Below are 16,856 nucleotides of genomic sequence, written 5' to 3'. Positions count from 1 at the left end.
TGACACCACATAGCCTGGTGCAGCTGCCCCACGCCCTGGATTAAATATGACGATGTTGTGAACTCTTCATGCCCTACTCGGTGTTCGAGGAAGTTTTTCCACATTCCATACAGATCCTGTTCTGTGGAACACGCTTTCCTCTACGAGATCTACCGACGTAAGATCGATATCTTTGCTGCCCTGCCAGATGAAGCTCCAATAAAAGAAACGCGTTATCAATTTCTTTTCCTGTGTGTAAAAGCTGCCCAGAGTGGCTAATATCGGAGAAATGCCTCCTGCCCTCAATAAAACCCGCTGGTCTGAGGGGTTTCCCATGTGAATGTTCCTTGTTGCTCGCTTTCTTTCTGCTGGCACCCACCAGTGATGGAGGGCGGCTCTAAAGCTCCGACTGCAATGTCTTGCTCTCATTTAGGAAGTCATTAATCATATCTCCTTCACCCGGAAAGAGGTGGGGGGAACCTGTGGCGTAAGACCCCCCCTCCCCCGCAAGCAATGCAGCAACAAGGATGAGCAAGATGTAGGCTTTACCGTAATGTTAATCAACATGACAGAATGCTAAAAGCAAGTTCACCGGAACAGTCCTCTTCGTACACGCACGAGTGTGTATCTTCACAAGGAGTGCGATACTGCATCCTCTGCCCCTGCGCACTTTTCCCATGGCAGATAGTGCAATAGTAATTTTTTCCTTAGTGACTAGACACCGGACCTTTGTATACAACGGAGACGACTTGTTCTCTCGCTGCCTATTTATTGCCCGGACCAGTAAATCAATGGATGCACCCGTGTCTACCTCTTGATGCGAAACTACTTTCTTGAAATGCCGCCGAAAGACAGGCTGTGCAGGGGCGCACACTCCGGAGGGTGCACGTGCACCGGCCCCGCTCCACACATAAGCAATCAGCTCGTGACTAATTTATTAGGGAAAGAACTGGCGTTAATTGTGATCGGACGGGCAATTCAAGAGCAGCTGGCTCAGAGGTGACAAGACGCAGGATTGTAAACACTGAGCTAAGATATCAACAAAGCAGTGGGCGCGCTTCCGTTTTTGCGCGGTGGATGGCGGCCCAGGCTGCACGTGCGCCTACACGGAGGGCGGCAGCGAACTGTGTTTACATGCAGCGTCTCGTCCCGGTGCCGTCCCCTCAGCCAACCCCGGTCGGGGCGGGCTGCCTGCCTGCCTCTCCTCCACCTCCACTCCCTGACAGCCCCCCTCCCGCACCCGACGCGAAATTAGCAGCGAGGAAGCGTGTAATTGGGCGAGTCACGTGTGCGCGGGGGGCCGGGAGCTGGGGGAGGGAGGCAGCCGCAGGCAGCCGAGCCCAGAGCAGGGGCAGCGCCTCAGAGCATGAGAGCTCAGCCCCGGGGGCGCTAGGAGCAGGAGGGATGCGAGGCTGAGGCGGAGCGGCGAGGGGGAACCGCGCACAGCACCGCTTCCGAGCAGCCAGCCCTGCTGCCAACATGGCCGAAGGTGGATTTTGATTCTCCCCCTCTTACGTTTCCCTGTGATATTTTGTTTACATATGCGTCTTAACAACGCAAATGACGCCTAGAACTGCCTTCTTACTCTGTCCCCCTTCGCAGATGCAAGCGTCATTAAAAAAAAGGCTCTCCGAAGTGTGTGTGTGGAGGGTGTGTGTACGTACCGAACGCGACCCACGTTAAGGTTAGAGCTGTGGGAGTGATGTTTGCGTACACCTGCCTGCGTTTTCGCCATAGAATGGACTTGGCTGCACGCTGTGACGGACCACCAAACACCGTGTTAGAGTCCCGTGATCCCTCCATCATGCTGTAGCAACAATTGTGCAATCGCTCTCCTCGCTGGTGGTGGGAATTCAATTGACTCTGCATGTTTGATATTACACACACCGTTGTATTAAATAGGGTGCTCAGTAGTGAAACGTTGGTTCTAATGGTTACGTGAATGCTGAGAAATGGAAAACGAGTCCGTGCCGTTGTGTGCCTGGGGGCATGTGTTGTTCCTGGGGCCTTGACTGCTCGTGTGCGTCCTACTAATTCGTCCTGGTTGCTGACCACCTCGTGTTTTCACCTTTAGGAAGCGGCGGAGAGGAGCGGGAGTCCGGGAGGCTGGCGGGGGAGTCGTCCTCCTCCGAGGAGGTAGAGCCAGAGGAGCAGGACCAGGGAGCCGTGCTGCGGGGCTCTGGTCATTGCAAATGGTTCAACGTGCGCATGGGCTTCGGTTTCATCTCCATGAACAGTCGCCAAGGCAGCCCTCTGGACGACCCTGTCGATGTGTTCGTTCACCAAGTAAGATGACTTTTTGATATAACCCATCGAAGTACTGATCCTTCATCCTCTTTTTCGGACAAATACCATTGCTTGCGCTGGAGCCCCTCCTATTCGGATGCTTTCAGTAGGCCATCGCTAAAGCTTTAAACACTTGCCCCCACCTATGTATTGCTTTCGCGCACACCAAAACATTACGTGCTCTGTCAGAATCGACCGGTTCCTTGTGTTGTGCACTTTTCGTTAGATTTAACACCATTCTAAATGAAAATTTGCCAAGTTTAAACCTACCATCCAAAAGATCAAAGAAAGCGTTGCTTTCAGGGTTCAAGGCTTCCCCCTGTTTGGGATTACCGGTGCAGCTGTAACCTCCCTTCTGACGCTCCATGTTCCTGTTATAGCGTGCGATGAGTGGTCACAGCCTTCAAATCGAGCCACCGTAACCTTTCACACTCCCGCCATTTTGCTTCAGCTGCACGTGTAACGTATGCCCCGACTGCAGAAGCCTGGGGCACTGGCACGATTCTCCTTGGTGGCAGACCCATGTCCCAACTTCAAGGAATGAACCCCAACCTTCTACTGTGGCTGCCGCCCGCCTTGATGAGAATGCTCACAAACTCCAGAAAGGCATGTGGCGCCTCTGGCGAAGCTGCTGCTTCGTTTCTGTTCACCATTTGGGCTTAGAGATAAAGTCACAGGAACGTGTCTTGCTCTTTCGTATATTTTCCTGGATATGATCATCAGTAAATGTTAGGAAAAGGGGGCATGCCCCTCTCAACTGCGCCCTAATGGACACATTCCAGTCCACATTTTCGTCAGGGCGGAGATGCTAGAGTTGAACGGGGTTTGTTTACCATGCTGTAGGTTTGGTTATCGTCGGTAGGCCCTCAGTGTAGGTGGTGTCTCACTCGTCGTGGATATATCCTGGTGTCCCATACGGTATGAGTACCTGGGAGAATCACATTCCTGTTGTGTTGCCCTGTTTGTGATGCCTACAGTTCGCATTCAGTATACTTAGTGTTCTAATCCCAACAGCCGGACTACATCGTCTTCCTTTTCGTTCACGATTGTTATTTTGCCAGTGCTGCATATGTCTACTTTAGGTGACCAGACTCCTCGCAAAAACAACATTTAAATCCAAGTACTCTCCACCGCAGCTCCGCGTTCACTTGCATAACACTGTAACCTGAAACACACATGGCTCCTCGGCAGGGGGAGGGGTGCCGCGCGCGCTCTTTGCATTTTTCAGTTTCCTGTTTCAGGGTGGAAGCCTTGCCACTGTTACCACGCTTAACACCCCCATACCAAATTGGCTTCCATCTAATCGCTGTCGGATCTGATTGCTGTCCCTGCCCTTATTTATTTTTTCTTTTGAACCTCCCGGGTCTTTAAATTGCTCTTTACGATCTCATAAAGGTCTTTTACTGATGGGTAGAAGATGAACAACGTTCCCTTCCACCGTTTCGATCCTATGTGTTTTCCTATTTTTCGCTCCTATTCTAAAATGTTAATAATATAATAAGGTTACATAAATGGCTAGCCTGGAATGTCGCTTTTCCACTTGTATTTTTATTTGCAAATCTGTACTGACTTGTCGTATTGAGGCACAGTGTAGTGGCCTCCGTTATTGTGGTTTTGATTGTCGATTGCTCCGTATCAACGCATGGTTTTTAATGGACCACGCAATTTGTGGCTAAGTGCCACGAGAAAGGATGGCAAAATATGCGCTGACAGGCCTGGACTAAAAATTGTAAGTTTAAAATACGATTATATGTGTAGACACAATATCGATCTAGGATCGTTTTGTCAAACAGCGTTTTTATTGCATAGGTAATATGTGTTTTTCGCAATATGCCAGTGGACAAATTATGGATTTAATTCCACCTACATTTTGTGAAGTTCCGTGTACCCCGCTTGTTGTGCAGCACTGCTGCACAATGTTGCTTAAAACATCGACTATTGCAAGGGCGCAGGAGAGCTTTCTACCTTGCGTTTTCTTGTATGTTTTGTTCCTTTTCCCGAAAGATAACCAGGAAGTAGCACTATACCTCTTCATTGAACACGTGCAGTCTTGCTGCACCACATGCTAAAAGCCAAAATAAAGCTGAGTGTAGGTCTTCATGTTCGTGATTACACTAGCATCCTTTTTACCGATAGAATTGCTTTAATGGTTGGAAACAAGCCATGTTGTACATCTGTATGAACACAGACTCGCGTGATGTGTCTTGAAAACTATTTAGCATCTATTTGCTGGAACTCTGCTTGTTGAAAACACAATTTCTGAATGCAGTTATGTTCTCCCATCTCTTCATAAATATTAACTCAGTGAGAATGCAACCCACATGCAAATGTCTGAGTTGAAAACAAGTCCCCTATAGGTGGCCTTGCTGATGTAATTTTATTTGATGACGTGGTATTATTGCGCTGTTTTACAAAACCAGGAAACCCAAAAGTCTGGGGGAAAAAAAAGTCTGTTAATTTTTTGACTGTGGACTTATGTAATTGGGTATCTTGACATTATTAGTCTTGTCTTTCAGTGTGAACTATCTGTAGGAAAGCATTTCTTGCGCTAAGTAGGCGAACATAGAGGTACACGATTGGCTGCAGTATGTTTTTAGTTTTGACTGTCATTAGGCATATACGTTTTCATCACACGCAGACCTTTACACAAGACGACTTGTGGATTGGTGCCACAAGGGTTCCCATCTGATTGAGATGAGTCTTTTACTTATCAATGTTATTTTCTGTAGTGCAATTTGCAATATTAGTAAGTAGGGCATATCTAATGTCTCACTGTTAAATCTGAGGTGGTGTTTAGCCAGTGTAGAAAACTGAGACCTTTGGTTGGGAAGCAACTATGACATTCTGCTTGCTAGGCATGCATCAGCAGAGAACGAACCTGCAATTAGTTCAAGGTTGAGTCTGGGGCAGAGATTGGTCTCGATAAATGCATACTCCTGCACCCGAACATGTGTCCTAAAATTCACAATACCCACTCTCTTTGAAGTTACTGGCAATAAATATAGGCCAGTTACTCACGAGGCATATATGTGCCCTAATACTACAGTGCTGAACTATATAGATATATCTCTTATATATCAAAAAGATGGTGTGGTGGACAGTCTATTTGTGGAAATGAAATCTCACTGATGTAAATTAGCTATTAAGTTCTTTCAATCCTTGTGATATGTAAGATAAAAAAGAAGCATTTTTGTATGCACCTTATGTTTTATGTTTTTGGAGGAAGGGAGAATTTGCTGACTGCAATGGAAGGTGAACAAAACAGTCTGTTTTTTGTATTGATTTGAGGCTTTAGTGTTCATAACCAAAGTATTACCTATGTATTCCGTTAATACACCCCTTTTACCTTGCATTTATTTTAGAGTGAATTAAGAGGTGTGGAGGGGACAGGAATATCCTCATTCAGAGCAGTGTTCACTCCAGTCCATCGCCGTGTGGAATCACTACTTCCAAATCTAGAGCACCACCTTGACTTTTGAATAGGCAGCAAGACCTACCTTGTAACAATTGCAGTAATATTTAACGCAAAAAGCCTTTTTTCTCTCTCTTTTTGGTCCAATATATGCTTTAGCACAGTGATACATAACAAAATAAGAGTCACTTTGGTCAAAATGCTTGACACCATAACACTTTGCAGTACAATCCACCATCCTTCAAACCAAGCAAAAGTAGCTTATTGCCCATATGTTGATGTGCTTTATCACCTGATCGAGTATATGAAGCACTATATAAACATTTCTACAAATTACAATACTTGACTCTAGAGCCACTTACCACATTGTAATAATTTAAACCCAATTTGACTTAAGTTGAGTTTAAGAGACCACATTGCCACTGATCACAACACCTACAAATTAAACGTAACATAACCATATACATGAAATGAATTCAACATGTGGTAATAACAAAAATGACTTCTTTGCAATTTGGACTGCCTAAGAATTGTGTTGGGCAGATGTGCTCTTTACTGGACATGTATCCTTTGGGTGCTTTACTAATGAGGACATGTATTGAATGGTAGTTTTGGTGTCTGTCAGTTTATTTTTGTTATTAAACTGTGGTTTTTATGGACAAAACACTTAATGTATCCCCCCATATAGAATGTTAACAGACAACCATTTGTCAGGGCTTTGTCATCTCGATTTTATGTCCATCCCCTATCTGAGATACCGGGGTGTGGAATTTAGTAAAATATCTACTTATCCGTGGGACAGGTTTTCATAAATCTACTTGTCCTTTGAAAAAAATAAAAAATATCCACTTGTCCCTGTGGAGCCACGTAGTGTGGTGACAAATTATTGCAGCAACTTCATTATATAAGATCTCAGATAATAGCCTCTCTGATTATGCAGGGGCTCATACTATGATAAGATTTGAATACTAGCAATTCTGTTGTCCCACCTTTCAGCAGATTTACATACCGGGGCTTGAGGTAGTGGAAAGCAACAGTTTCAGGGTTGGAAATGCCCTTTTGAGTCTGTGAAAACCTAACTTGGATGTTTTAGAGATTCTCACCACCTCTTCTCTTAATCCCTTCCCATACTGAGAAAGGTTGGAAATTTTACACCTGGCAGCGGCAAAAGGAAAACGTCTTCCAGGATTGGGGGGAAAAAGTGGTTGAAATGAAAGCAAACTTGTAAACGCTCAACAGATTTTCATGTGAGCAAATCTACACTTCTTTATTTGCATGTGCTAAAATACAGTTCATACATATTTCCTTGCAACTTTCTGTAAGTTAATGAAAGGCATAAATCTGCACTAATGTAAGGACATATACCATGGGTGTACTTTTGTGATTTTCCTTAAGAAATGGTCCCCTAGTTAGGTCTGTCATTAACCAGGACCTCTGGTTTTTATTAAAATTCTGTATCTCTATCGGCGGGTTCCACTGTAAGTGAAAGCATTCTTCTCTCTCACAAGAAGCATATCAGCGCACAAAGTAATTTTGTTCAGTACCAACAAACACTGTGGAATTGTGTGCTCTTACAGACCAAAAAATATGTTTGATTTTGCCAATGTTTGTTGTGATTGTTAGGGCCCGGCAGCTCTCACAACAATACGTTTTACAAAAACCATGTCGAAACAATACACTCGACCTATTGGTTTGGCCATTGCATGTTTATTTTCAAGCTTCCGATACTCTTGTTGAAACTGGTTACACTGATTTTTCATTATGGATATTTATTGCAAATATTAGCATGCTTCAACACATTTTACTAAATTATGCTTCAAAGAAATAGCGCCTAAAATTCCACAGTAGTTTAGCAAAACTTTTTTTCCCCCAGTTTCATTTCTTGAGAACATTTAGCTTTGAAAGTAATAAATCATCTGTCTTGATTTGAAACTTCTCCAAATATTTGCACCTAAACAGAGAGCATTCTGGGAGCATTATACAGAGCTTCATACTGTTAAACTTTGCAAACCAGTGTACTTATTTTTATATACTGGAACCACTTAGTAGTACAGTCTGAACTTACATTATTTCCTTAGAGTGCACACCCTAATAAAGGCTTTGCATTAATGAACCATAAATACAAGTTCGAACAGCGGTAACATATGGACACACAGACCGTGCCCTTTCCTGATCCATAATGGACTGTAAACTGGCAGTCAAAGGGTTTGTGCTGCAAGGGGATTGGGTCCGCTTGTCACAAGGGCTAAATAAACATGAAAACCTGTTGTCCTTGACGCAAACAATATGTTCTGGATGTCACCCCTGTGAGATAAGTCCACTACCATCTGAGTCATAGAAGTGGGCAGCAAAACAACACTTGATGTGACTGAGTAAAGCATTTTTGTGCCACAAGGGTATTGTTTATGCTAAAGGTTATAAAGAGCCATAGCTCGAGCAATAACCCCAGCCCCCCACATCTCCTGTTTTTAGAATGGAAAAGCACATAGCATCAAGAAAGTTTCCGCAGCCCTGGCGACGAATGCACGCTGCATTGAAAAGGTAGAATGGGAAGCGCAGTCTTGTGACAATATGAGAGGAATGTCTCGTACAGTGCGAAAAATACTGTGTGCTTGTCTCTTTTTGATGTATTTTTTAATGCTGCATTATTCGGACCGCTATTCTTAATCAGTTTGTATTTAAGATTCTAAAGAAATAGGAAATGACTTATTGTAACAGTTTAGTGGCTTTGGTGGAAAACACAGTGCTTATTCTGGTGAAGCCATTGTACAGGTGGAAGAGCAGAGATGGATTCACATTTTTAACAACATACAGTATTTGGGAATAACAATGTAGTCTCTTTTTTTTATACGGTTTGCAGCAGTGATGGGTCACACAAAAACCCAAGTGATTTATTTTCAAACATGGCACCAAGTCTTCTAAGGGGGGGGGGGGGTGTTTTTTTTAAAAAATTTGGTTCGTTCCTCATTGGTTGGTTTTTTATTTATGTTTTAATTTTTTTTTTCTTTTACCCACCCCTGTTCAAATTTGTACCAATTGCTACAGTAAAAGTTTTTTACTGAATTTTCGAGTAAGAGTATTGCGTACGTTGGAGTATGTGTTTTGAGGCATGGAAGTTGGCAAGACCTCCACTTTTATTAAGTTGTGTTACTACTCCCGTAGCGTGAAATCTTGTACATATTGGCATCCGGTTGTTAACCTTCTTTTTTAAAGCTACGGTTGTGCTTAGAGCAAGAGTCTTATGCAACGTAAATTTTCAGCATTATTTTTCAGTCTAGAACTAAAATATAACCAAGCTAATGTTTGCATGATGTATGTGGCATTATCTCAATTTGTTGCTTTGTCCGCAGTGTCATAGTGATCTTTCTGCACTTTGCTGTCCTTGCTTGAGGAGAACTCTGTACATTGACAGTGGACAGAAACTTCTGTGCAAGCCTTCCACCTGCTACCTTGTCACTTCTAAGCTCCTCTTCTCCTCTCTTGTCATGCAGATGCCACCAAGAGCTACCCACCTGCAACTGTCTCCCACGTGCACACTCCCACCTTTGCTCACCTCTTCCCAATCACAACAGCAAATGGAGGGGGGCACATCGATGACCTCTGACTCTTCCAAAACCTTCAAAACCATTCCAAAGGACAGCCTGAGTCCCAGTTTTGTTGATTGGTTACAGAAACCAAATCGCAGGCTGTATTTATTACGGAATCATAAGTTGCAAATTTGCATAATAGGACACATCACTTACATTTACAAGGTTGTAGCGGAATTCTTTTTCTCCATACATAGTCCTCTAGACATTGAGTTAGCGTGAAACCACAAGAACATACTGCATAAAAAACATTATTGTGAACTTGTGGTTTGCCATTTACCTGGTCTGTCCTGGCACCTCTGAACTTTCTGGGCCCACTAACGCCTATATCTCAGAGCAGAAACGTATAATCCTGCTTATTCGAATCCCTGCTCTCTATTTGTGGCAGAGGCCCATTCATCCCAGAGCAACCATACTTGCTGGAGAGCTGGCTCGAGCAACCATGCCATATCTTGGGCCCCTGGTGCAGGCTGCATCCTCCAACCACCCAAAGGATCTCTGTCCCTTAGCGCAACTGCACTTGCTTGGAAAAGTGGGTAAAGGCTGCTTAAGCGACCGACCCAGGTCCCCTCCCCCCAAATTGCAGCTTCTTTACCAATTGCTGCAAGCGCTCACTTTGAGGTCCATATGACATTAGTGTTCTCTCTGCCTTAATTCCTATGAAATGCAGAGGAGTCGTAAAGTGTCCCCGGCAACTATGAATGCTCTCCTCCGTAATACAACCGAAGGCATAACATAACTTTTCAATTTTCCAGCAACAGAAAACTTAAACAGCTGCAAAGATGGCACAAAATTTTAGCAGTTGAGAACTAACTACCTGAGAAAAAAACCTAGCGTTACTAATCTACACCCAATCACCTCTACTGGACTAAGGGGTGAGTTGTGGGGGACACAAAGATTCCCCAAGCTGCTTTTGATGGCTGCTAGTTTCATGCCAGCTGAAAGTAGTGGTCATGGCGGTGTAGGACAGGAACAAAGAGTTATAGCCCTACCTTGCTGCACCTTTTAATTACATTGACCTAAGACCCCGCAACCACCACCACCACCACCTCCAGCCACCGCAAAGGTCCATGTGCCGCTAGGCCTCCATGAGGAAAGATGACGAGCTAGGCCAAGTGTAGGACCATTGTCGTCTGGATTGTCATCTTGCCCCGTTGTCTGGCCCTGCCATTCCCTCCATAATGTCCCTTGCCGCAATCTTGGGGATAGCCTTTAAACATATATAGGGGACATGCTGACGACCCCTTATTCAATTCCTTCTTCCTAAAACTTTCAAAACCATTCCAAAGGAAAACCTGAGTCCCGTTTTTGTTGTTTGGTTAGATATCAAATTTCCATCTGCGTGTATTACATAAATCATAACTTGCTAAATTTTATAATAGTACACATCACTCACATTTACGTAGTTTAAACATAATTATTTTCCTGCATACATAGTACACTGGATATCAAGCCACCTACAACCCCAGTGCCCCCGTACACAAAAATGAATTTTTAGAACTCATGGTGTGCCCTTAGAGCTGGTCCCCTTGGCACCTTTAACCCTTCTGTGCTCTATCCTAGAGTAGAAACAGACAATCACTCTTATGGGATTTCTTTGTCAACGTACTTGTGCTAGAGGCCCCATCACTGCAGAGCAACCATACCCGGGGTACCTCGAAGACCTGCCAGAGAGCTAGCCTGGGCACATAGGGTCATATTTTGGTGTTCTCTAAGCCTTAATCCCTGTGAGATGGCAAAGGGACCTGAAGTGTCCTTGCTAACCATGAATTCATCTTGCCACAGGCCAGCATAGCTCCCCCAGCATCTGGCCTCCCCACTGAGCTGCACTGTCACTTGAAAGGAGAATGACAACGGCACATTCCAGAAAATCAACCATTAACTGTCAGGGAAAAATATGTACACCATCAGGAAGGAAAAAACCTTACCTCTACCCTCCTGCCCATTTAAATAAAACATGAGGGGGGGGGGGCACCTAAGACTTGGGTGTCTTTCCACCCAGACAGCTACATATTCCTTAAGTGTCTGAACAGGAAAACTACCATGCCGCTCTGTCGAGCAAAACTACATCAGAAAAAAACAACGTAGCTAACCTTTATCAGTAATGACTCTTTAATAGTGTTCAGCTAGATTACTTCCCACAAGCGATAACCAATAACCAGGACCAGAGGTGCAAAAACGCCATTGAGAACCAGTCATTGAAAAGGTTTGGGACCAATGTGAAAGACCCTCCTGGTCAAACCATCTAATTCTGAAGTTAACATCTCTGGCCCACTCAGTAAAGTTATGTCTCAGACTCAACTCACCTGCAAATGACGTCCACGTGCAGTATAGTGAGCTCAGGCGACTGATGCTCCTCACGTGCTGTCCTCTTGTTCAGTCGGCGCAGTGGAATTACCGCGCACTAGCTCTGTGCATCTGGAGACCAGCTGTAATTACCCTACTTTTAAAGCTTGCAGAGAACCAGCTCAACCTCTGCTCTTTTTAAATTTGAGTGGCCATGGTTCGATACCGACTGATGCCAGTGGCACCTATTGTAAACATTTAAGAAGCAAATAGGATAACATCAGTGCATGTTATACGTTTTTTATATCTTATACTGCAGGGTATTTTTGACCCTGGAATAAGTCGAAGTGGAATAGAACAGCTGGAGGGGGTGTGGGGAGTGTTGGAGTACCTCAGAAGAATTAAAGGCACATCATGACACAGTGAAATTCAATGTTTGAGATTTGCTCAGAAAAATAGGACATGTTAAATGGAAGTAATTCACAAATAAACAAAAAATCTAGATTTAAATGTTTTGCGACTTCTAGAAACTGCATTTACAGCGAAATACATTTTCCACATTAAGCTTCTTCGAAACAACCTGACAAGATGAGTTATCTTCTGACCTGAAAAATCAAATATAAGTTCATGAATCCATTCAGTAATTAGAAATTCTCAAGTAGTCTTTAATGAGGCTAAGTTAGTAGAAGGGTGATTGACATATTTTTCAAGTAGGTGGCATTTCAGGTAGTATCTTGCAAGGCTGAAAGAATGAGCTCATCTCTGTTGGAAGGTTTTTGGACATACTGTAAGCATAGTACCTTGTAAGTTAAGCAAGTCTTTGTATACATGCACCTTCCCTCAGTTGGAAGCATTTTTAAGACAAGGTAACAGGTGTGCTGTGGTTACGGGAGGATGTGTTCGGCCTTATGTTGTCATATCCTCTGGGAGAGCTCATTTTATCTTCACAAGTGTGACTATACCAGGTTTAGTTAGGTAATGGAGAGCACTTTTTCATTTTCTATTATGTAGAAAATCTGCCTTTTCTGTGTGGTTACTCCATATTTTTTGCTTTTTCTGGACGGTATATTTGTGCTGGCATTAGAACTCTGTGCACTTTACCCCTGTTAACCAGCAGTAAGGTCCCTCAGCCCAACCTTTAAACATAGTTGAGTTAGCATATTCATGATTTGGTATAGTTAAATTACATATGAGTCCTTACTAGATGGTAAAAGTTGTACCTAGTGTCTGGAAGGTACATTTTACTAGTGGACTGCAGCACCTATTATGCCGTGCAGTACAGTGGCAGTACAAGCTTGGTTTTAGGTCTACCATTGTAGCCAGACTGTTGAAGTTTTAAACCTGCAGCCCGACCTGTCTAAATTACCTCTTTTGACAAGAGGAAACTTGTTTTTCAAATATTAAAAAGTCACCCCTTGTAAGACTTGTAGACTACAAGGTAAGGGTCATGACATTAAAGGGTGGGACATGAAGAAACTTGATGTTACCATGTTCCTATAGTGACAGGGCCCAAAAATCAATTTTCACTGTTGCAGGCATAACTATCTTATGTAGAAAACCAGAGTGCTGATTTAAATACTGTTACTGAATCTTGGGAGTGGGACCAGCTAGAAAAAAACAACTAATTTTTAATAGTTATTAAACACCATTACAATGGTGGAGTTGGGTTGTAATAAATATTAAGGATAAGTAACTTTTAGAAAATTGCTTGTTCCCCTTCCTTAAGTTCATAGAGGCTAATATGCAGTGGCTCTCCAGCTTCTCCCAGCCACTGATTTAGTCTTAAATAGGTGTGAGAAGAGGTGACTGACAGATGCCTCCCAGGAGCAAAAAAAAATAGGCTGCTTAGAATGGGTGAGAATGACTCCTCTGAACTGCACAGAAATAAATAAGATGGGGCGGTGGGCATCATTGTCATCTTTACAGTGTTAAATCCTGCTTGACAGGCCTGTTGAGTCACATAATACAAAGACAATTCTTGTATATCCACAGTCTGGTGTTTGGGGGGCCTTGCTTTTGTCCTACTAGGCTTCTGGCTCTGGGTTTGTTGTGAGTACTGTACCTGCCTTAAAATCAATGTTGGTGTTAGATGACACTACGATGACCATAATGTACTCTCCACAGTCATGCCCTCAGCCCAAAATTACTGAAGGTGAAGAAATATGTCTTATTGGTAATACCCTAACACATAGCATTTTGGGCCTATTTGCAGTAAGGCAAACCAGAACTACTTCAAAGTCGGTAGATCACAGCCTGGGACCTTATACTCCTTTGGTTAGGGTGTGAGTCCAGGATTCACCCCACCTCTTAACTGGTTCCAGGTCTAAATGTGGCACTTCCAGGCATCAACTTCAGAACACTTTCTGGACCTGCGGAAGATCAGAAGAGGACTAGACCTGCTGTCTATGACCTAAAGGAATGGGCTTGCTCCCTCTTGCTCCCTTCATTACAGGGCAATTATAAATGTAAAAACTGTATGGCATGTCAATTTACAAGAGAAACTAAAGAAATAATGTTGAATGGACAAACACATTATCAAACATGTTTTTCTAATTGTAATACCAAAAATATAATCTATTGCATCAAATGCCCCTGTGAGCTGATTTACATTGGACAAACATCACAGCCAGTTAAAACCAGAATTCTGCAACAAAGATCAAGAATCAAATGTGCAATATGAGTAGTGATGCTGGTGGAACATTAAAATGAACTCAAACACAAGCCAGATGACATATGCTAAACAAGATGGATAACCTATATCCACTAATCTGGTTGAAATAGAGGCCAGACTAATTGAAAAATATGGAAAGCGAGAAATGGCCTAAATGATTTGGACGAAATGTGGGCCTTGATCTAGAAGAACCTTCTAAATTATATTTATTTACAATGTATAAGTGTATGTTGTATTTAATATATTGCAGACACTTCTCAGGTTGTATCTTAAATATTTGTCATAGTAATTTTACTTTGGAACTATGTCATATATCTCTACTAGAATGATAGAACACACTGTACACCCAAGACATCCCCTTTGTTTTCTTGAGAGTACACGTTTACAAGAGGATTTTGGGGTTCCAAGAAGTATAGTCTCTAGAAACTTTGTAATATTCTGTAACACTTTAAAGGATCAGATGACACAAGATAAAAGGATTTCTGATGATTGAGGCTGACAATAATAAGACTTTGCAGTTATTTGGTTTTAAAAAAAGTTATTTTTGATTAACAGCACACAGAAAGAAGAGATAGCGGCCGCGCTAAATAGAGAAAGGGTTTTCCCTCCTCTAAGATGGCCATCATAAAAGAAGGGGAAGGGGAGCGGTTCCGACATGAACAGAGACCAATAGAGGGGCCCCGGATTACATATTTGAAGTACTGGAGTTGTGTCCTGGGATAAGATGTGTTTTATGTAATTGTATCCATGAGGAGCCGTGATGAGGCCTTCAGGTTAGTTACAGCAGTATTCTCCAAAATTCGAACACAATTGGATAAGTGTTTAATAATAGCAGTACCTTGGGGGATTGCGGCTTATAGAAACAGTATCCAGATAAAGATGGCCGCTCTCGACAAGGTACATATTTAAACTAAGATGGCTGCCACGCTCAATAGAGAAAAGATATTTAATACTTTTCTAAAAAGGCCGTCCCTTTAGGACCCTCACAGACAGAAGAGTGGGCTCCAAGACACACAGAGGCCATCAAAGGGGCCCCCAACATACAATGATATCTTGTAAATACCTTTAGTCTAATTCATAGTAGTTTAGTACACTTATGACATGGGATGGAGAACGATAAGTGCATTCCAGACTCTAGAATGATCTTGAGTCTGCAGGCAGTTGTGGGAGGATGAGGAGCTACGCCAGCGGATGGGATGTTTCTCCAATAAAGAACCTACAAAACCATTATAATTCTGCATCCTTATTACACTGGCGACGAGTGGACGTCAGGAGGAACATCTCGACATCGCTGTATTCTCATCACTATCTTGATTGGTTTGTAATCTACACCATTCTCGTTCATCTCAACAGGCTACAAATTTCCCAGTGTGCCATCAAACAAGTAAGATTGTATCGATGAACTTTAAATGGATTTTGTCACAACAAGTATCTAATATCTTAATGCGTTGTGCAAAAGCTTACCGTTAAACTCGAGACGCTCTCAAGACTCCTTTTGTGCCAGACAGGTCATACTCATTGCACAAGATTATTACGTTTGCTTGGCAATAGGATAACCAAGCAACCGCAACGTCCCCCTGTAAGTGGGCATTCTCCGTCGCAGTTGGTTGGCAACTGCAACGCCAATAGGATAACCAGACAACCGTAGCGTCCCCCGTGGATGGATGTTCAACGTCAAAGTTACTTAGAAACTGCAACTCCAAACAACCAAATTACAGAAACCTCTCTCTGTGTGTGCACTTATGACATTACAGTTGCTTAGCCACACCAAGGAATCTCGTCTTTGCGTTTTTCAGCGATGAGCACACCAGTGTTTATCCTGTCAAAACAGTGATAGACACGCTTGTACCTTTTCATTGAATATAGCAACAAACTCTCCTGCTCTAAAAATGGTATGTTGATCAACAATTTCTACATAATCCTTATGAGTCTGAGCTATCGTTGCAACCGACATACTACAAGGTGTTTTGTTGTTAATTTCCCAAAGGTAAAGGAACTTATCCACTACTAAATGTGCAGAATGTTACACCACCTCCCTTTTTCCTCACCACTCCTGGTGATCCTCCAATTAGGTGGGGAAAATGGAAAAAAAAACATTTTTACAGAATGCAAGAGTTTGTGGCACAAATCTTTCTAGTGAAAGAAAGTCTTTGTGATTGTTACATTGTCTAGGTACTGAAGGTCTTGAGGTTTTTGAGAATCTTCCGGATATTGGAGATGATGCTACTGATCTAAATGAATTCGACATGTGTTTACAAAATTTAGATTTGCACTAGCTTCCTAATGTCAGCACTATACTTGAGCGATTTCACTTTGGCACGAGGGAACAAAAGCCAGAGGTGAATGTGGAAAAATGTTACATCATTGAGGAAATTAGCTTCTACTAGTAATTTTGGTTCCGCTCTAGAAGAACGCATTAGGGATCAGTTTATGCTGCGATGTCATAGTGACAGTTGGGCATAAGTTGTGGACCAAAGATAATCCACCTCTACATGAGGTAATCTCCATTGTAAAAAGTGTAGAGCACACTACCGTGTGTGAAAGAATTAGAAAGAAACAAAAGCGCAATAGTGAGTAAGGTTGGTGTAAAAGTGGAAGAAAATAAAAGTAAAGAAAGTGACAAAAACACACTGAA

General features: G+C 42.8%; 1 protein-coding gene across 2 annotated transcripts in view; it reads left to right on the top strand.

Annotated features, from left to right (window-relative positions):
• The first annotated feature begins 1,007 nt into the window (after positions 1 to 1,007).
• Positions 1,008 to 16,856, top strand: part of LIN28B (lin-28 homolog B) — a 507,166-nt gene continuing 491,317 nt past the window's right edge. Inside the window, exons 1-2 of one of the 2 annotated variants that reach the window (XM_069235414.1) lie at positions 1,008 to 1,468; positions 2,054 to 2,265. In XM_069235414.1, coding sequence (XP_069091515.1) covers positions 1,459 to 1,468; positions 2,054 to 2,265 — 222 coding nt within the window. In that variant the 5' untranslated portion in view covers positions 1,008 to 1,458. The remainder of the gene's footprint in view (positions 1,469 to 2,053; positions 2,266 to 16,856) is intronic. The other variant, XM_069235415.1, reaches the window with a different exon arrangement.

This window comes from Pleurodeles waltl, chromosome 5, assembly GCF_031143425.1.
Source record: "Pleurodeles waltl isolate 20211129_DDA chromosome 5, aPleWal1.hap1.20221129, whole genome shotgun sequence".
NCBI lineage: Eukaryota > Metazoa > Chordata > Amphibia > Caudata > Salamandridae > Pleurodeles > Pleurodeles waltl.
The sequence above is the reverse complement of the archived record's forward strand: the minus strand, read 5'-3'. Positions and strand labels throughout refer to the sequence as shown.